The 22606-nt window shown below is 35.0% G+C and overlaps 1 protein-coding gene across 28 annotated transcripts in view; it reads right to left on the bottom strand.

Annotated features, from left to right (window-relative positions):
• Positions 1–22606, bottom strand: part of MYCBP2 (MYC binding protein 2) — a 200650-nt gene that overhangs the window by 61740 nt on the left and 116304 nt on the right. For 12 of the 28 annotated variants that reach the window (XM_055802981.1, XM_055802964.1, XM_055802966.1 and 9 more), the window contains 10 exons: positions 21065–21152; positions 17378–17430; positions 15876–16048; positions 15392–15536; positions 13280–13492; positions 10520–10575; positions 9976–10091; positions 7680–7822; positions 3446–3562; positions 2525–2665 (listed from right to left, as the gene is read on the bottom strand). In XM_055802981.1, coding sequence (XP_055658956.1) covers positions 2525–2665; positions 3446–3562; positions 7680–7822; positions 9976–10091; positions 10520–10575; positions 13280–13492; positions 15392–15536; positions 15876–16048; positions 17378–17430; positions 21065–21152 — 1245 coding nt within the window. The remainder of the gene's footprint in view (positions 1–2524; positions 2666–3445; positions 3563–7679; positions 7823–9975; positions 10092–10519; positions 10576–13279; positions 13493–15391; positions 15537–15875; positions 16049–17377; positions 17431–21064; positions 21153–22606) is intronic. The other 16 variants (XM_055802969.1, XM_055802970.1, XM_055802982.1 and 13 more) reach the window with 5 other exon arrangements.

The raw sequence follows: 22606 nt of genomic DNA, 5'->3' as shown, positions 1-22606 counted from the left end.
TTTCTTGGACAATTCAGAGAAATAAAGATTTTTGAATATTCTCAACTTAGTAATCACTAATAAAAAGAGATTTTAAAACTTCCTATCAAGAAAGCATTATCACTTAATGTGATCAAGATTTAGCAGGAAAAAAAAAGTTTTAAGCTGAGCTACAAAATCAGGAGCTTACAAAAGAGTTTATTGAATTTCATCAAGTTATGTGGTGCATAATGCTAAAATGGCATGCACTGAAGACTAAAGCATTCAAAAGCAAGTCACTGAATCGTGACTTCTGTTTCGTGGCCTTTAAGAAAGAAAGAGAAAATGTTAGGTAATATTTTTTCCTTCTTCCTCTTATTATTATGAATCAAACCAACAAATCTTTATGCCTAAATACTGTCATAATGAAATTAAATAGTTTCAGGACACACTGACTCCTTTTAAAATTTGAAAATATGAGAGAGATGCAAAGAAACCTTCCATTTGAAACTAGTTCAAAAGACATTTCTTATTATACATAACTACATTGCTATAATAGTTGCTTTTGTAAGACTTCTGCTATGTTGGCCAGGGCCTGCTTACTGATCAGAAGCCAAGAAAGCATGTGGCTTTAACCTCACGACATTAAAAATGCAACGTAACTGGTTACATAAAAGAAAATTAGACATATCTACCAGCTTCTAACAGTCTAAATGGTATCAGAACCGATACTGTTTAAAAAAAATAGACAGTATTTTATCTGAACTTTACAGAAGCAGAGTGAAACGTATGATAATAAAATGCCGTTTTTCACATGTGATTGTGCCTGACCTACTTATTCAAATGTCATTTGAATTCTCAAGATTAGATTGTCAAGATTGAATGTTCAGTTATTTATTAATGACAGCCATTTCCTTTCAGGCTTTTCTCAGGAAGCGCAGGTTATGTTCTAGAGCCATCTGAAATACACCAGCCAGTAAGTTCTTGCTAATCACCTATGTGACTGCTGAGCTCAAAACTATTCCCTTCAGCAAGTAAAAAAGTATTAGAAATAGTTAAACTTAAAAACCAAAAGAAACAAAAACCCCAAACACCGCCCCCCCCCCCCCCCCCAACAGACTATAATACCCATTCAGAAAATATTTCCTGAAGTTAACTAGTTAGTCAAGGTCAATTCACTTTTATCACGTGTGAACAGGTAAAATTCAACTGCTGTATACAAATTTTAATATTTTGTAAAAGTATAATATAGCAATTTTCTAATGAGTATCCATTTATAAGGCCAAAAATACAAGCAAGATTTTAAGCAACGCTTAAATTTTTCCCATGTTTTCATGTATCTCACATAAACTAGTCTATCATCACAGTGTTTCAATGACTGATGGTTGAATACAGAAATTATTCCCATTACAGAAATGTTTCCCAAATGCAATATTAATTTCCAAAATAAGAATTTTATTGAGAGAAATCTCCAATAGAATTATATCAACAAATAGTTTATAAACAAGAAGGTGAACAGAAAGATCTACTCACATCATGTAACAGTGCTTGTCAAAACACAGGCTGCAGGGGTTTATTAATTGCCAGATGTGGCTACTAGCAAACAGCCCAGTTTCACTGAAACTGGGAATATCTCCGTTCTTCCATGATTGGAAAACATGACCAGGATGACATTGCTGGCTGCAGGTATTTAATGTGGCCAGATATTTGTTAACTGTCTTCAACTGCAGCAGCAGCTCACTCATATAAGATGACAAATAAAATCTAAATAACAGTATTTATGATTAGATCTGGTTCTTACATTCTGCACTGAAGAAACCAAGGTACTGCCCACTCTGGGGAATGCACAAAACCAGATGAGCCAGAATGGCCTGCACTTTCATAATTTTTTTGAGAAACATTGGTTTGGCTAAAATACGTTCTTGCCTTTTACATTTTTTTTCAAACTGTATCTTGTTCCAGAAAAGGTGTAACCTTTGAACTCCAGTGATGACCACCATTAAAGTTATGCAGATAAATCATGCTTACTCTTACTGTAAATTCAATTTTGTACTCAGTCTTGAAGCTCTGCGATTCTATGATTAGCTAATAAATTGATAACTCAAGGATTGAGGTGTAGAACTCACAAAAAATATACACAAAACCCAACAGAGCCTAAAGAACTTTCAGGTTTTTTTCAAAAAGCCTCAATTACATTGCTTCACTGCAGGCTGCAAGCCTCTTCTGAAATCGTAACGTCAGTGGATCACTTTATACACATCTTGCAACAGAAACACCTGGTGCAGACCACAACCTAGTATGAGTATACTTTTGTACCCTGTTACAACAGTCCTTGCACTTTTGTTTCTCTTCTAGGGGAAGAGGATTTAACATAAAAAGCCTTGTACCTTTCTACACTCCACCCTCATTACACAATAGCCCTCAAAAATGCACACACATATAAGATAGCATTTGGTAATTAAAATATTGTTTACCTCAGGACTCATTTGCAGCCTTAATTAAAGAAAGTCTTGTAATGAGGATAGAGTGTACTTTTGGATATTTTTCAAAGGCACCTTTTACTTACGTCAACAGGTACCAGAAGGCTCTTGCCAAGATGTTGGTTAAAAGAGAGACACCAGGCTTCAGTGTAACCATTCATGTTAGGAACATACTTCTTTATTGTCTCATCATTCAGCCTCAGCCAAACACCATCATCATTGTGGATCTATGGGAAACAAGCAACAAAAACGAGCCATGCCCTCCTGTAACTGTTCCATACCTTGGTAGGATTAACAGACTTCAGACAAACAGACAATAGTAGCAAGAAAGTAATGATCTTCACTAAGCTGATAGAATGTAAGAAGAGGTGAAGAGGAATATCAACAAAATCAGAATTTCATAGGAGTGGGAGGCGTATCTTTTTAGAAGGCAAGGTACGCAGATTAAATTTAAATTGGATCATGCAATAATAAGAGTTGCTCTGAGAAAAAAAGAGGAAAGCAAGCCAAGCCTTCATAAGCTTCATAAATTCCCCACTTTCCATTTTTACACTGCGGATATAACTTAGTAAATTGCAAAAATATTCCTTGTATATGAAGTTTATTGTAAGAATTATACGTGCATAGTAGTCTAACACACTAATGATCTTTAAGAAGTGTAAGTGAAAGATGTAATGAAAATTACACCTACATCTGAATTTTTGTGTAGAGTTGAAATAATAAGTCATGAACAGCTAATTCCTTAGAGATATTATTGTGAGATGAAGTCTAGGAATTTTGTTTCCACATACCAGTCTCAAAAGTTTGTTACACAGTTTTTCAATTAAGCAAATTAAAAGGAAATGACAGCTTGAAAAACTAAATTAGTAAATATTTAGATTTTTGCAATTTATACTTTTACGTTCTTAAGCTGTATATGTCAACATCTAAACATAAAAAACCCATTATTTGCATGAATTAACTTTACATCTTAGCCCAATTTTCAACAGAAATGTCTTATGAATTACCTCGTCAATGAAAGTGATGGATCCATTGACTTTCACTATGCCTATTTGCTCACTCTGAAGGGAAGGGTGGCTACGGATACGAAGCCCTGCACTGTCCTTGGCCACAAATTTGCGAACCTAAGAGAAGCAAAGGAAGACAGTAAGGAAGAAAAAATCAGAACAGAGTTCTCAAGAGTAAAAAGAAATAGGCTTAACAGATTCTGAAATGCTAGTGATGAGATGGCAGTCTTAGAGTTACAGTTTGTTGCTAGTTTCCCATGGCTGCTGTGTATAAGTTTTTTTACTACAACCAATCGTAACGTTCAAAAAGACCTAAAAGTACATTGACTCAGTCTTGGAAAGATATGTTGTACCACACAATATCCAATATTCAATACAAGCTTCCAGTTCTTTCAACTGCCCTGCTACTCCCCATTTTATTAATTCTTGCAAGTTTCAAGGCTTTTGCCCTTTCAAACTTAGTATTTCCAGTAACTGATCAACCTGGGATTACCAGTTCTCATTCGTGCTACTGTAAGATACTGTTTAGTCAACTTTTTGGCTAAAATTTGGATATTTTCCTTAGCTAAAGAGTTGAAATAGCCATTTAAAAATAGAAAAAGAACAGATCTTTCTACTTCTTTATTTTATCTTTCAATAATAGCTATTTCAATAGTTTCTCCCTTTTTCACAGGAAGATCAGATGCTCCTTGTTACAATTTTGATTTACTACGGTCCCCAAAATCTCACAGTTGTTATTCACTATCATTATTTCACCATTCAAAGACCTTATCAGGCACCTGTCCCATAAAAAACAAATGTAAGCCATCCTTTTGGTCTCTGGTTTTGAGAAGTGCATGTATTCTATGCATGTGGTATAAAACCTTTATTTTCAAACTCCACATGTAAAGCAAAAAAAAAAACTATCAACTGAAGTATGGACTCAATCTTTAACTTAACATAAAGCACAGAATGATATGGAAAAAGTAAACTCAGGAAAAGGTAATGAAAGGTAACAACTAAGTGCATTAATTCATTTCTTCCCCCCTAAAGAAATTGTTTTAAGAAATGGTATTTATTTAAGGCTAATTAAAAAAACCCCAACAACAACCCAGAAGCATGTGAAGAATTTCAAATATAGCTTACTCCAAATTGTGCAAGGTTTTGTTTACTAACAATCCTGTTACTCCAAGGATTTAGATTTCTCTCAACAGACAAGACTAAGACTTCCAAGGTCCTTATGAAAATGTAAGGCTGAATCACTGCTGACAGCGTTCTCAACAGAGACAAGCCTATAAACAAAGCCGTGCAAATTAAAGGTCGCTGCATTGTTATGCCAAAATGTTACTTTAGAAAACCATATGATGGGTTGGCTAGAAATTGGATTTAAAAACCTTGAATTTAGAGGAAGAAAACTCACAAAAATCACAAGATTTGGATATGCACAGGCCTGGAAAGAGCATTTTTCCCCTTTGCAGGAGCTAACTAAGTTGAAGAAAGTTCAAGCTGTAACTGCAAACTGTTCAGGGATCAGATCCACTGACAGACAATACAACAAAAAACAGACTAAAAGTTCTCTTATGCTCATTTCTGACCATCATGAAAAACTTAATTGTCTGAGTCTTCTTTCTGACTTAGCCCCTCTTTACTTGGAATATTTCTCTATGGCACAATGGTTCAGTATCTGTCCTGTAACACCCCAATAGTCAGTTCTTCCATGGAGTACACACAAACTGATTCTTACTGAAAGAAGTGGCTAATGCAGAAAGGCTTAGCAATTAAGATGAACTTGTCCCTTACAGTGGACAGCAGTTTTTAAGAGCTTTGTTGCTGTGTCTTCTTATTTAATTAATCTGAAAATGTGGTACACCTTGCAGCACAGACAGGTGTGTTGCATAGGATAAAGCAACCTTAACAAGGGACTTAACATTCTATGAAGGGATGCAAAACACCACCTCTTGCCCAGAGTTTTTGGGTTTGGTAGTTTTTTTGCAATTGATGCTAGCTACTTGTTCAGTCATGTGAGGACAGTCAAAACAGTCAAAACATATTAGTGACCAATCATTCTGACACCAGTCTTGCCCATTCCAACTCAGCTAAATTCAGACTGCTTTCTTCTAGTTGGTTCCAACTACCCTGAATTACATTACATAGCTTGAAAAATGATGTTTCCCTCAATAGGATGTAGAATGGAATTTCCTGCAAATTAGTTAATCTAAGGTTCACAGTCAATGAATGAGGAGGCAGCAGTTCTTATGGGTCATATACTCCAGGCTAAATACAGATCGCTGGGATAATCTTTACCAACTTGGATGGACAGGAAAACCAGATCTTCATTTGATTTCAAATAACAGAGCATGAAGACATCAATAATAAAATCATAATATAGTATCCATTTTCAACTTGTGATTCAAGTAAGGTATGACTACTAAACTGGAATGTTTCACTGCCTCGATGAAAATAATTTGGTGATTCTACCTGAGAACAGATCACCACTGAGAATGCAGTGTTAGTGTCCTCTGGTTATAACTATCTGAAATTTCAGGCTGACAAAGAAGAGGAAGAAGCTTCTAGAGCTCAGCTAAGCCCTTTTTCTCAGGGAAACATGATTTGGTAGATTGGACTGTCTCTGACTGACACGTATCTAATCTGCATTCTTGACTTCAGAAGCTTGGAGTACAGTGCAATAATTACCTTTCTGTATCATTTATAATACTGCTGTTCATACACAAAGAATTATTCTAACCTGGTTTGTTGTGTGATTTGTTACAACACAGAAGAAAGAAGACTGACAAAATTATTTACCATAAAAGGTAGTGTATTTTTGCAGCAGGCTCTACTGACACTATATACAGGACAGAAAGTCTTCTCTTTCAAAGAGACTACAAATTGGAACAACAAACAAGACATGCAAACAGAACACCCCAGGGAGATGATTAAACACTAGGCAATGCCTCAGAACACCAGAGGCCTAACTTCTGTATAGTATTTTTAACCATGAAAAAAATGTAGCTGTTACATATGAACCAGTCAACTCCATTTCCACTGCAATAACTAAAAAGACAGACATCACTTTCATTCAGCAATTTATCTCGTCTTAGATCAGATGTCTTTAGTGATAACAAACAACACGTATGATGATCAGCTTGGATGGAGATAATTAAGTTCTGTGAGATGAATCTCACCCAGTAGGAATTGGGAATTTTAATTAAGATAATGAAGTAACCAGGAAGTCTTCCTTCCAAGAGGAAGGAGAAAGCCTAGAAGTATTTCTCAGGGCAAAAAAAATATTACGCAATGAAAGATAAAAAATTGTGTGGAAACAAAAGCTAATTTATTATTTCTATTTTGAAGTGTGGGTGCAGGGAAAAGAATCTTGTTAGTGGCAAAAGAAGACGCTGGATGCATTTACAGACTGGGAAACTACACAATAAAGTTACTGTCTCTAGATTATTCAGAAAGTTGGAAAACAACTAGGTCAGGACACACTGTATAGGTAAGAAGCTGGCTAACACTTGATTATTTTTGTAACCACCTATTTCTTAGCCACCTTTGCAGTTGTAATAAGACAGGAAAGGATAACGTTGTAGTAGTTCAGAATTCTGCATCTTTTAATACATGTTTATTTCATGAAAAAAAATATTCAGTGGCTCATTTAATATCCCTTCGTTTGCATATAAGGGGAAGTGGAAGATGATTCCTTCATCTGGGCATATTCCTTATATCACTGCCACACCAGCTTTCAGAGGAAAGCTCTGTTATTTGCATCTACTTTAGTCCTTCAGGGTGGAAAGGTAAGGTGAAATGGGGAAGTCAAAAGCTTCAGAAAGGATAACTTTTAAAAATAAAATAATGATATTCTAAGGAAGATATTAATAAACTAATTTTGGTTTTTATATTGACTGAAGAAGATCCTTTTCACAAAAAAAAACCCCATAACCTTTTTGAAGACCTTTGCACAATTAATTTCATAGTACAATATCAAAGAAAAAGAAATAATAGTGCAGAATGCAGTCTGTGGCTTTCACAATAGTCCCACAACGTTTGTGTGACAAGCCAAGACTAAGGCCATTTCTGCAGAGCTTCTAACTGTTTTATTAATGGATAGACTGAAAGGAAACAGACTTTCATCCTTCATTTTACCCCATATAATAATTTCATTGCATTCAGCACACTAAAGACATTTGCAAATATCCTTAAGTCCTGCACCAATATAACATGATAAAGTACGTATTAAAGAACACTAGAATCCCACCCAAATATTACTGTATGGTTGGGGTTTTTCTCCCATTCTCCAAACCTTGTTTGGCTGAGGCTCTGCTTTTGGTTTAATAAGTTGTGTTCCTGGAGGTATCATTCCTTTTGGAGGATCTTTTACTTTCACTTCTAGCCCAGCATCTGTAAGCAAACAAGACTAAGTTTTAAAAAAAACAATAAAATATTACAGGATATATCAGTCAAACAGGAATTACAGTTTATCTGTGCTACAATTCAGAGTAGGCAAAATAACCATTTGCTTATCTGTCTGCCATAAACAACACTTGCAGTTGCTTCATGGTGCAAAGTATTACTTTCTCAATACCTGTATCTTCATATGTGGAAATTTACAGGTCTATAATTTCATACTATTATTAGGTACCTGTCACACCTTGTGCACACAACACTATTAGGAATTTTGTATCATAATAGTGGCTTAAGGGGTATGTTTCAAGGACTAGCAAACACAGAAGAGATTAATGTTTGAAGGGTGCAAGTGAAAGCTTCTGGAGAAGCAATAGCTTATGCATGCTGTACTGCTGCAGATGTTAATTGCAAAATGTGAAAAACAGATAAGCGCCTTAAAATCCAAGTTGCACAACCAGAAAAGGCCAGTAATGTAAACTGCCAGCATCTTTAATTACCAACATTGTTGTAAGACCAGAAGGTACTGGAAAATATCTCAACACAGTAACATTCTCAGATTGTGAAGAAAAATAAATGTAAAGAAACAGTTCAAACTTAAGTAACCTTGAGTAATAATCTTAAAAGAAATTGTCTCAGCAATCACTGTTAAAGCCAAACTGCAAATTAATGGCCTCAGTAGATCTTTCCAGGGTTTTTTTGTTGTTTCATTGTAGAAGGTGATCCTTTGAAGAGCAACAACTTGAAAAGAAGCAGCCAGACCTAGCAATAAAACTGTTAGTTTCAGTAATTCTTTTAACCAAGCATGGAAGTAACGGAGGGAATCCAGAAGTATCAAGAACACTGAAGTTTGAGACAGAGAAGAAACTAAGTGCTACCTTAAGAGACTTAACTAAAGCAGTGAAAAATTGACAGAACTATGGGGTCAAGCATGAGTACATGAAAACTTGAGAGGGGATAGTAAGATACTATGATTGAACCAAGACTGAAGTTACACTGAAGAAAAATGGCATAGGTATAGAAGTATACTCACACCTGTTTAATAACCAAGGTTAACAACTGTATTCTAGCATTTCTAAAAATTAACACTACACAAATTGAGGATGGTAGAATACACGAAAAAGTGTAACAACAGCTGATTTAAACTACAGTATAAAGTTTGTCTCCAGGAATAGCAGACTGGAAAAATACAATTGAGTGCACTGGAGACTCCTATGAAGGAAAATGTTCCTGTTTAAGGAACAAAGATAAACATTAATAATGATAGCGTACAAATCTTATCTTCTGTAGTTAACATATCCCATTCCAATTCTATGTGAATTATGTGCATTCATATTTATGAGTATCACTGTATGTATTTACAAAAGCTGCTGCGCAGCATTAGGAAAAAGGAATTGCTGGTGCTGGTGAACTCACGGAAACCCTATCAGATCTGGGCCTAACTACAATGCCTTCAATATCCATCTTCACCATAGCACCAGTAAGACTAACAAGAGAGTATTCAAGATACCAACTTTTTTTTGGAGCGGCAATCTTTCCACTGCATGCTATAGTATCACATAGTGTAGTCCCTAGGCCTAACAAGAGAACTAAAAGATTTTCAGCAAGGAAGAAACCTAAGGCATTTAAAAATTACTACAAATGATTGAGACTTAAGGTGGAGTCTCAGTTAAGACCAAGACTACACTTTCTCAATTTTCCACAGAAGAAATGGCATTATTTACTCCTACATGGTCAGAAACAATTTCCCCTTTCCTTAGGTTCTTCAGTGTTGGTTTTTGGTTGTTGTTTTTTATTTTTCTCCTTTAAGTGTACATGTCTGTCATTCTCAGCTGAAACAAGACATTTTTCTTGGAACATTGAGACTGTAAAGTAAGATACTCTATTAATCTGGCAGTTATATAACCACATTATAAATACATGATATGCCACATACATCCCTTTTCTATGAGAGAATAGCTGTGGTATTTTTTTCCTTTTCAGAAGGAAGAAGGAATTAGATAGAACACTTCTAAACAAAAACTTGGGTGCTACGTTTTGCTGTCAACTGTAATAATAAATCTTGTGAGCAAGCACCAAGACATACATTTATCAGTATACAAAATGGATAGAAAATAAATTTATGCTGAAGTATAGTGAAAATTGAGTACCTATTTCAATGCCATCTATAGTAACATGAATGGTATAGAGACCAACAGCTCCTGGAGTCCAGTTTGCACAGTATGTACCATCATTATTGACTCTGATCAACATGTTTTCACTGGGTCTAGGCATAAACAAAACAATGGAAATCATTAAACAATTACTGTCTTCTTGGAATTAACCTGTAACAGTTTGAAACTATTCTACTTTTTTTCTAACAGATCATCTAAATACCGTTTTTCCCTGTCCAATGTATTAACCTCATATTATTTATTATCAACATATAACCCTCTATGCCACATTTAATAGCAAATGATGAAACAACACATTCAGAGAGTAGATAACACAAATAAGGAATCAACATTAGAACAATTAAGAATTAAGGAGCAAAATCTCTAAATCTAAGAAAAAAATATAATAATACATGATTTTTGTGTTTCTACCCTTAGACAAAGATTACCTGGCAGTCAAAGCTTGTGAGTCTGGGTGTAAGCAGAAGTGACAAGACATGTTAATTTAAGCCCCTACTAAAAAGTAATTTTTTATGTTTACCTCTTTGGTGTTGGTGAAGCAAAGCGTAGTTCTTCAAAAGAATAATTTTCATATGCCTATAAACAGGTTAAATTCAACAAACATAAAATCAACAGTTATCAGTTATACTATGGTCAAGAATAAATAAAAGCAAGGGTATGTTCTCAAAGATCACACTAATCTAACTTTACACTCACCACAAGTATGGATCAGGAAACCAGAAACAAATTCCAAAACACAGAAACACAGCTATATTATAAATACATACGTGAAAAAAGTATCTTCACTTTAAATAACCATTATTTAGGTAACAAAGATACCTATTGCTAACAAAAACATTTGTTCACAGTCAAGTCTTCTAATCTCACTTGTACAAAAAGCCATTGAACACAGGTAGTGCATTGAAGACCATGTGAAGATAAGAAAGCAAGCATGCTGCAGGTCAAAAACTGCAAACCAGACCAGTGGGTTTATCAATGGAATTTCGGATCCTCTCTCTTTCTACTCACAGTGAAGAAATTCCCTCTATACTGAGGTGATATTTCCACTGATTCTCACTACAAAAAAGAGCTGATTCACTTTCACAGTTTCTTGTGAAACAACTGCACTGAAAAGCCCCATAATAAGTAAATAATGGTAGTCCCAGAACTGCACAAAGTCCCTCAGCAAGAATCTCTAGGCTGCAGTGGTTGCCAAGTTATCAGATTCCCATGTTAAATCAAAAACAACAGGCAGGGAAGAGGTAGATAAGAATGTTTGAAAACACATGCAGATCAGCCATTTCAGATCTCTATACAAGGAGAGTTTAGGCTATCAGTCCCCCAGACATGTAATAATTTATTGTCATGAAGTAAGAAGTTAGAGTTTCTAATCATATTTGGATGTTTCTATTGAGTACTGATATAACATGCAGGCTGGTATAAAATTAAAAAGTCAGGGGACATTGGCATTCTGCACCGAAATGAGTGTACTCAGTAACATGGGGAGGAAAGTAGAAGACAATTATTTACACTTTCTTGAATCAGTAAAGTTGTTAATAAGCTAATCAAGTACAGCAGGCAACATATTTGCATTTCCCAGTATGTCAAGACAGTCCTTAATTTAAGCAGCAAAATATCAGCTCTCTTCTGAACAAAACAAAAAAATGTTAAGGTGTTGGACAGAAAAGACTTAACCTAAAAGGAATTTCTGGAAGATTCCCCAGCAAGGTGTTAAATATGGAAGTCAAGCATGTTTCAACAAGAAGAGAGAAACACTTTTTGTATTTTACCTTGGTGTGTACTTGTACTGTTTTACTTTTATCTTTACCAAGACTTCTACTGCTATTATCTACTAAGATAACTTTAACCAAATACTTTTATTTTCATTTTATCTTAGCCTGACTCAGTTAAAAAAAGACGACAAGTTAACAAGCTAACATCAAGCATTCCTCACTCAAAGGGTCCATCAGATCTAGAAATTAATTTCTAGACACCCTACACTCATTCCACTATCATTTACTCCACAGTATCTAACACATTGCTAGATGTGCCACCGTAACAGTTGTGGGACCAGATTTGCCACCTGGTACTGGAAAAGAAGCAGCAGGTACCTGTGGAAAATGGCTATCAGAAATCCCATCTGGGTTCCAACATTGAATAAATAATGTATTTTTTTCCCCACCTCAAGTCACTGATAAAATTACCAAGTAGCATCAAGCCAAGAAGTGATCTTTGCAGTACTCCAAATAAAAAAACCCAAACAAGCCAAACACACTTGTCTCCTTGATATACACTCCCTGATGCAAATATCTTTTCAGACATTTGATTTAACAAGTTTTTAAAACATTTGTTGTACTCCATATTGATTTTTTAGTCCTTTCACTGATCCATTAAGACATGATTTAGTAGCCAGTTGCACTATTTACACATAGCAACTGTAGCGCTATGCAGAAAACAACTTGTGCCCTCTAAAAGATGCTACTTTGCTGATTTTTCCCCTCCATAAATCCATACTGATTATACTAAGTATTATCCTTCTCTGATTCCTGATTAATCATGTCTTGTAAAGATGTCCAACTGCTAATTATACTCATCATGTCACATCTCTTAACTGAGTCAATGTGACTTACATGTAAATTTATCGCAGGTGTTGAAATACACTTATTCAATACTAACTCTTCCATTTGTACCTTTTTAAAAACTGTTCCTGGCAAAGTCTCTGAGCTGATCCATTTGACAATGGCTAATTTCAACAAATTGTGTTTAATATTTATGAATCATTTGCATAATTGAACTCAATTTACATTTTTTTGCTTTTTTTGCAAACTTTTTTTGCGATTTTGTAATTTTGCAAAAATTTGAATTATTTATGTGACCTTTCTATTATGCTGAGCTCAGATTTTTTTCCTATGTTCACCACTTACAGTTTTAATACAGATCCACTGCAACACTCCAACTCTATACGGATACATTGGTTTGACTTCCCCTCCACCATTTCAATAGCTGTTTTAATTTCTCCTGAGTAACTCGGACTAGTTTGTTAATAAGTGTAATCACAATGAAACAGAACTTTTCTTTTTAAATGCTAATCCAGTCTGTAACTGCTTTACAGTTCAGGAAATTGGCCTTTTTGATGCATCTAGTTTTACACTGAACTTAAACATAACCAAAATAATTTGGAATCAATGTATTTTTAGATTGTGACCAAAATGAAATACAGTTTTTTCCTTCTCTTTTGCATACTTTAAGCACTTCGAATACTGAATTTTATAGTTATATTGCTTAAATGACAGTCATTTACCTTCATCATTGTAATTGCAATATATCGAGCTTCTTTTACTATCATTGGCTCATAGGAAGAATCAAGCTTTGGTGAAGGAAGTCCTCCAAAGGTCATATCACTGCTAGGGGAAGCAGCTGTTGCAGGACTCCCTGGTATTCGTTGCACCTTTTTAACTTGTTCTTGTTGCAAAGATGTTTTTTTCTGAGAAACAGGAATAGCTTTGACTTCTACCTACAATAAGACATGGGAAACATAAGATGATTTAGAGAGAGAAAACACACACACACACACATCATCTTTTAGATGTGGTAAGGTACAGTGACAAAGTGCTTAGAGTGCTTACTATGAATCCAGCTGTAGCAAAAACCTGTGTCTACACTTAGCAACAATTTGGAAAGCCAAGCACTGCATCTCTGAAAAATGTAAATGTACAGGAGAGACGCACCCAACTGACTTGGCACATGATCAGTAAGGGCCAGTGTCGACTCTGCCAGTCCCAGAGCACTCACTGGGGAGCAGCACATAGCCCGGTATGCCTAGCTAAGTTTTCCCACAACAGAAAATGCTACGAAGTAGGAAGAGAGCCTTCCAAATGAGCACACAGGTTTCAGAGTGAATCATCAGGGCTTGCTAGATCTGCATCAGTGGTGGCCAGATTGGATCCTGGCTGGCTCTGCCATCCTACTACATCAGTACTGTTACGTTTATACTGTGTTCTTTAATGCATATTTTAATTGACTTTTTTTTTTCCCCAGAGGTACCACATCTCCATCAATGCAGGCAATATAGTCAGCAGTACAGTTTTCTGAGGCAGAACAGACAATCTGGAAAATAAGTTTATACATTATTCATCCTAAATCTGCAATAAAGTACATTAAATATTGCAGATTTCACACAACATTTTATCAAAATTTGACTTAATTTATGGAAGTTGTACCACTGCATTGCACACTGAATGAATCCAACAGAATGATTAAATTGAATCAAGATTTATTACTTTAATACATATGTGGAAAAAAATATCCAGCAATAATTTGTAATTTTGATGATATTTTGACATACCCTTTTCCTGATTGATAGATAAAATCACTACCTTCAAGACTTTTCCACTTCCTCTGTCACAGATTTAAGTCAGTAACCACATGTATAAATGTCACTCAAGCTGTGTTTGTGACTAAGCTGATTCTTGTGTTACTGTTGTAGACTCACTGTTCATTAATGAGTTTACAGCTCACTGTAAGGTAACTTTCAATTATTACATCCTAGACAAAGAATAGATATGAGAGCTCTTATCGCAGGAACCATGCCTCTGTAAAAGGTATTTCATCTACTTTTGGGTTTGAACAAAACCAACTACCCCACAATAACAGTGGGATTTAAAACATCGATATAACCTGATTTATTAGAGCTACATGAAAACCATTTTGTGTTCAATTTGTTTTGTTTGTGTTCTTCGCCACTTCAAGCAGCCAACTTTTACACATATCACATAGGTTTTCTCTGAAGTGTGCAAAGATTTTCTAATTCTACCTGAGGCTGTCATAAACACTTCCTTTCCAGTACTTCAACAACTGAAAAAAGAACCATTAAAAAAAATGAACAGTGATTAACTGAAGAGGCTGAAGCAAAACCCAAGAATCTCAGACCTTGCCACTTATTTTATTAATTTCAATAGCTACAGAACTTCCAGATATTAGAAACAGAAAAGGGGGAAGTGCTGTTCTGGTCTAAAATAAAGTGACTATAAAATGGTCCATCAATGTGCTTCTGATTCTTTTTTTCCATCACATTTATTCAGTCTATGATTTATACTGTTTCCTGGCTTACAAGTTAAAAAACAATGGATTCTGTCACCATACAGATCATTACTATCAAACATCACCTACAACTGGTTATTTCCAGAACTATGCATGTGTAGCTCATTACAGAAAAAATATAAACTGCATGAAATGGTGTTTGCGTAATACAGATTCTGATAATTTTGTGGATTTATAGGTAAGAAAGTGTGACTACATTGAACTTATGAATGCCACTTTCTGTCCAATACAAGAGTATTCTGTGGAACATTTAAAACAAATACTAAGAGATGACACAACGAATTATAGGAACAACTAAGATTCAAATAATTACCTTCATATTAGGAACATGAACAACATCCCCATACTGGTCTTTTGTTTGTACTGTAATAACAGTTGGCCAGCCACACCGAATGTCATCCTTATTCAAAATCAATGATGTTTTTTGAGGATCAGCATATGAATCTGGCTGAAGCCACCTACAAAAAAGAAAAAACCCTACCATTAATATCTTTTATAGCCCCCCAAATATAAATCCTTACTCTGTATAAACATGACTTCCAGATAAGAAAGGGTGCAGAAGCTCTATAATACACAATACTTTGAACTAATATATTAACAGAAACTATACGGCCAAGTAATTTTATTTAACTAATATTTGATATAACTATTAAAGATCTATAGCTATTTGTATAGACAAGCAACAGCGCACAGGTGTTAAAGTTTAGCAGATAACTAAACATTTTCTACTTTGCTGCAAAACTTAAACATTAAACTATGAAGTAATGGGTTTATTCATGCAGCATACAAACTTTTACCTTGCAAGTCGTCCACCACTGGATCCTGGTACACAAGCAATGAAATCCTCCAGAAATGACTGCTCATTGCTCTGTACCTGCAGTGGAAGATTTCCTTCGAGAGCTTCCAAAATGGTTGGTGAGTGAGATAGTGCCAAGCCTTTCCCAAGAATGCCGGAGTGAGATTTGCAGACCTTTTTTTTTTGGCAGAGGTTGAGGTGGGGGTGAAAGGTTGGAGACATAAAAGTGCTTTTCAGTATCTTACATGCAGACACTTTCCCATGATATGACACAATTGGTATAGGCAGTTTGGGTACTGAAAACCATTCATGGAGGAGAATAAACGGAATAAAAACTGGATAAACTTTACTTTGATTAAAGTTTAAGAAAAAGTCAGCTCAGTCTATAAAACAACAATGTATGTCAAAAGAAATTAAATGAGCTTGAGTTGAGGGAGAATTTCTGGAGGAAAGAATAAGGTAACATGGACTTTCATGTTAGAGTATTCTAAACTGCTGACAGGAGAAGAAAGAAAATGCATTCTTAAAATTCTGAAAAACTGAAAAATCTGAAAATCCATTCTGAAAATGTGATCAATGAGCATGTTCCAAAAGAAAATAAAAGGCTAGAGGTACAACTTGTAGAAAGGCAGATCTCTTAAGAAAGATATTTTTGGGGTGAGACAAAGTAAAAGAAATCCCTTCTTTGCAAGGAAGGAAGATGGAAAGATGCATAAACCACTGAAGAGACAGGACTAAAAGCAAAGGGGAATCCATAACTTGCATGCACACTCCTAGCTCACATTTTGAATTAGAACACAGTGGGTCCAAGAACAGATTGCTGAAAAAATATTTCTTCCAAGGAACATCTGATTCCTCCTAGACGGTTTCTGTTTACTGTTCTGTCACCTAAGACCTATGCATTGGTGTCATACTGTAGCACTGATGAGTTTTTTCAGCAAGTACTGTGACAACTGAATTTCAAAACAGTTGCCCTTAAGATAATTAGGAAAGAGAAAGAACATTGAAAATTTTTCCACTGTTCATCATCAGCTAGGGGCTATAAATAGGGACTTACTGACCACCGTTAGCTACCATCACAACAAACAACATAGCACCATCAAACCAGAACAACTGCAATCATATTATTTAGGACTTGATAAATGTTAGTGCTCAACTGAAAAGATTATTTTATTTCTGCAATTACAAAGACATGTGAAGGATTAATTTTGGTAACTTTTAAAATTTGCTGAATAGTACAACTTAAGCCAAACAGATATTTTGAATTATACTTGGTCATCTAACCTTCTATGTGATATTTTATGCATTTTTAATAAGATTTATTATTAGAAGATATAATATAAATACTAAACTTCCACAATACTTTCTTAAACTGTTTTATAACAAGCCGGATTCCCTTCTACTATAAAAACCTTACATGTGATTTTCTTCTGTAGCAGTCAAAAAGTTGAAATGCAATTATGTGCTTAAGTACGCTGATATGGATAAAAAGCCACAGTATACCTGTAAGGCAGCCTCTTCAAGTATCTCAAGATCTTCTTCAAATTCATTACCTGCTGTAAAAATATAATCATATATTTCTCATAACAATAGTATTGACATTTATCTACATATTATAGAATGTGAAATTCAATTCTGTTTAGTGAAGCTTTGTATATTACAAAATTACAAAATGATGTGTAATATTGTTTAACCAGCAGTTGAAAGATTAGTATTCTCAAGTAACGTAGTAAACATGCAGTATAGTGTAGTTCAGTGCACAAGCAAATACACAATATCCATTACACAAAACAAAATTTGGTACTTTTCTTATCTCCAAGACAGTATGTATGGCAAATCTTTGGATGTGACTAGGTATTTTCAGAAAAACATTTTAGGAGGTCAAGATGGTTTCTGGGAAGCAGTACTTGTGAGTATGCACCAGCTGCTCCCTTTCAAGAGCTTACTACCCTAGTACCAGTATTCAAAAACCTGATAAACTCTGCACAATTTTGCAAATTACCATTCCCCCTAAAACATAAAACTTGAATACATTCTATTACACAATATTTCTTTCTTACAAATACAACTCAAAAAAGTCTGATTTCCAGGGTGACCAGAATTGCCAAACACAGTCTTTTAACAGAAAAGTAAAACAGGTAAGGTTACCATATTTCTACCTTCTCTCAAAAACATGTCAGGCAATTCTACTAGTCAGAAGAGAGAAAGAGAAGTGAGAAGAATGAAGTCCTAAGGCATTTTTAAAATCCAAAGAAATAAAGATATATAAAAAATCTGCTCTCAGAAATAACTTCTATCAAATCAAACAAGTAAGTAACAATGTTAAAAACATCAATCAATTCCACATTGCTGTATAAGTTAGTCCTTGTCACAGACCAGATCTCTCTCTTGGGAGGAAGTATCTTAAAGTCTTGGAGAACTGGCAAGGAGGAATTGTGACCTTTTGAACACGGGAACTCAAATAGTATTTGCATGTATCTCAAAGATAAAGTTTTCCTAATACAGGAAGGAATCACTGTCTGGTTCATCTTCCTCTAGAGCGAGGATGCTAGACCTTCTTAATGTTCTTTCAAAACACTTTTTTCCCTAATGGTTCTAGAGGAATACTTGACAGGTATTTGGTTACTTGTATACAGAATATAGCCACTTACAGCAATTACTAAAAAGCCAAGTACATCTTTGTGAAGGACAACCTCCTTAAAGTCAATACATCAAGATAAATCATGCAAATAAAGCTGAAGATAGAAAGGTCCTACAAGGATACCAGTAAAAACTGATTTCAAGTCAGTTCAATCATCCTATTTTCACTGAGAGAAAGTTCATGAAGTTTCTTATTGTCTTCATTAATATTACCAGGTTTTAAGAACACTTAGTTTCCGGGAAATGGAACAGGATTACTTTACCTAGTTTTGGGCAGCGAAGCATGAAATAAGCTCAGACTTAGGTATAGATACAGGCTTGAAAGATACCTTTAAAATAAATGAAGGAGAAACAGGCTCCTCCTTTGGGTGATTAGTTTAATTTTTCTTACATCTTCATCTAAGGATGACATGAACCATCCTCTGAAGATATCTAAATTAACTCTAATAGAAGGTCAGAGCTACTACCTTAGATATAGATGCCTAACTTCTAAATCCCAAATTCAGGAATTGTAAGTTAAGTTGCTAATTACTTTGTGGAGTAAGCCTTTTAGGTTACTTCGTTTAGCCTATACATCCACACACAAAACAGAGGTAAAATTGTAGAAATTATAAAGTATAGGAAGTCTAACAAAAAGGGCTTTCCTGTATGTATGCATTACAAGACAGTCTTTTATATGATTATATAGGTTTTTCTTAAAGGACACTTCATTCCACAAATACAACACTGCTCTGCCGGTGAGCAATGGCACTAATACAGTATTTTTAAAAACACTATTTCACTTGCAGCAAAAGGTAGAAGATACATAATTTAGAACACAGAAAAAGAAAAAAACTACCAGTCTAATACTAAGACATTTAAATGTTGCTCTAGAAAATCCCATTTTAACCTCTTTTTCTGCCATAGTGTTTTTCTGAGACACCAAGCAAAACACTTAGAGCAAAATTACAGACAACTGAAAACATCTTAAAAAGGTTGCACAGTAGTTTCCATTCACAAGTTACTACCACTGCTGCGTGTACTTCATCAGTTTTGTTTATTTTGTTTATCACAGGGTACAGTGATCTTGTAGAGAAATAATACAAACGTGTGTAATTTGCATTGTAATATTGTCAGCAACACTAACAGACTTGGCTAAAGCCCTTAAGTTGGTGTTAGGTAAAGAGTGAGCTGATTAAATTGCAATTACATCAGTAATCAGGAGGCCTCTTTACAGGCAATGCACTTATCCCTCCTCTCTTGCAGATCATAGACAACCACTTTTATAGGTGGCTGAGACTGCATACGTATCATAAAAGCATGTTTTATTTCAAATTCCTTCTCTCTGAAAGCATTTAAAGCTGGTCTATGTACCACCTACTCTCCCTTCTTGTTTAGACATTCAAAATCAGAACAAAACAAAAAAAAAATTATGGAGAAGTAGAAAATATTAGAAAACCTAGGAAATTAAGTTAGAAGCTTTCAATGTTAGCTTTTTTTTTTTTTTTTTTTTTTGCATAGGACAACAACAGGATAAATGAGTGCTAGGGAAGTCAATACAACTAAGGATTTAATGAGGCTGTTTGAAGGATAAGAGGGCACTATTTAAACTATAGAATTGCCTGTACTTTTGAGAGAGAAGTGAGATCTACCAGTGCAATTGAGGTGCCTATTTAAAACAAAGTAAGAAATTTGAACATCCAATACTCAAGCAAAATACCAGGTTAAAAATTCCAAATTAGGTTTTGTGGTTATAACTGCACACTATTCAATGCCCTCCTGCTCATTAATACACATTTCCAGTCTCATTAACAATATTTGAGCTCTCATTTTTGCTCTTAAATTAAAATGATCAAAAAGATATCCTATTATATATTATAAGTCTGTTTTTCCTATACACTAATGTTAATTAGGAGAAATTCTATTACACAGAACATGGTTGCATCATTAGAAGTTCTAATTCAATCTCCATATCCATTGATTTTCATAAACTCATAGTTTTCCTTACATTATAAATTGCAACATTTTAAATTGCATTTGGGTTACTGTAAACTTTTATGTACTTCATCTGCTCTAAAAGTATGTAGCTATTTTTGCAATTGTAAAAAACCCCAAACCCTACAGTAGATATTTTAGGGTATAAGGTCTACATACCTAATGGTCATTTTCAATTTTGAACAACTAATTTTACATTTCGCAATTCAAAGCTGCAGGTATTTTTCATTCAGAAAGGTGTGGAGTGCAGGGAGAAGAAACAGTGAAAGAGAAACACAAATAAGATACCTGCACATTTGTGAAGTACCACGAGGAAACTGTAGGACATAGCTCATACACGGATGGGGTGAGTTCATTCAGATTTAAATGACCACATTTCCCTCCCCCCATACACACGTGAAGGGAACAGTGTAGGCAGAAAACTTCACTACTTTATTATCTTGTTTGATTAATTCAGTTTTAAGAATCAGTTTGGTGTGATTATCTCTAAGAGCAACATTAAGATTTAAAGATAGTATTAATTCAGAAAACCTCAAATGATGAAATAACAAAGTATGTTCTTTGAGTAGGACTTACCAATAGGAAGAGCTAGATCTTTCTTCATCAAAGCTGCTGCACATGATCCTCCTAAATTTGCCAGTTCTTTCTCCAGCTGAATAATACCCTTAAAATTGAAACCAATTTAGAAACAAAAATAGTGTCTCAGAAAATAGGACAATGAGTATTTTTCCCTGACACTGCTTTATCCTAAAAGATACTAATTTTATGTTCCATTTCAAGTTTCTGTGAAACGCTTCTTGCCATACATCTACTGTCATGTTTTGCTGTGACATGGGCTAGCGTACCAAAAATTCTGGAACAATTTCAACTACGTAAGAGTATTAATAAATGGGTTACCATGCTTCTGGTAGCCTAGTAAAAACATCTGAAGAAGATAATTGTCTTTTGTCTGTAATGTTAAAAAGAAAGGAGACTTCCTAATAAAAAAAACCCAACAAAACAAACCCCAAAATAACACCTTACCAATACATATACAGATTGCAAAGCAATGCATCTTCTACGCTGTACATATATACATTCCACAGAAGCTCACCTTGCCACCTTGCTTAAAGGTAGTACTGTTCATAACTTTTTTCCTCTTCCCCTTCTCTAGTTGAAAGGCAAGGATGGGAAAAAGATTCCATTATTTCCCTTTCTCCATTATAGATCGTGGGAGACGCCCTTGGCAGTTTTTCCCTTCTGTTTGCACTGGGAACATTTCTTCCCATTGACACTGCTGTTCTAGGGAATGAGAAGACTCCCTGCCTCCCCCCCGACTTGTCACTGAAAACATGAGAGCTTCTCAATCAGTACCTTTCAACCTTGTTCGCAAAAAAAAAAGAACAGACCATGCACATGGGTTTCAAATACATGGAGGGAAGGAGGTTGGATGCAAGGAATGGGGGGAGACTAGTAGGGCTAAGAAGGCTGCTGCTACTTTTTAAAACATAAAGAAATGTATCTGATAGTTTCCCTTCAACTTGTCTCAGTTACATGCAGGCACAAACTCTTTAACTGCTCACAAAAAAAGATATTGACACTAACACCAATTTTAAATTTTAAAGAAATGCATGAGTGATTCAGTACACCTCTGACAAATACCTCTCATGGAAGAAAAAACCCCCACCGACCCACCACCAAAAACTAGCAGGGGAGATGGAAACCTCCATCTGATGGATCTTCTTGCAGACTTAGAGAAAGCAGCAATATAAAAAGTAGATTAAAAAATCCTTTTGGAAAGAGTCTTCAAAATCAGTAACCCTAGACTTGCCTTGTATTCTCCAGACTCCCAAGCAGACCAAAAAAATCTCCAAAATGCATTTTAGACTAAATCCTTGATAAACTGCATCTTTAGGACTCAAAACAGCAGGTTATGAAGTAGAAAGCAAGTGAAGATCTGAAACGTCGATCCACTCACTGCAAGGTCTCTGCTTATGTGAACACCCTTTATGCAAAAGGCAGATTTTGCATATATATTTGTAGATTCAATATTGACCAGCAAAAAGTCTTCCTTTTCATTTATCAAAGCATAAATCTACAATTTTTGCAAAAATCCTAGGTTTAAATTAATAGTTCAAC

This window comes from Falco peregrinus, chromosome 4, assembly GCF_023634155.1.
Source record: "Falco peregrinus isolate bFalPer1 chromosome 4, bFalPer1.pri, whole genome shotgun sequence".
Classification (NCBI taxonomy): domain Eukaryota; kingdom Metazoa; phylum Chordata; class Aves; order Falconiformes; family Falconidae; genus Falco; species Falco peregrinus.
Note: the sequence above shows the minus strand (reverse complement) of the source record. Positions and strands in the feature narration are given on the sequence as shown.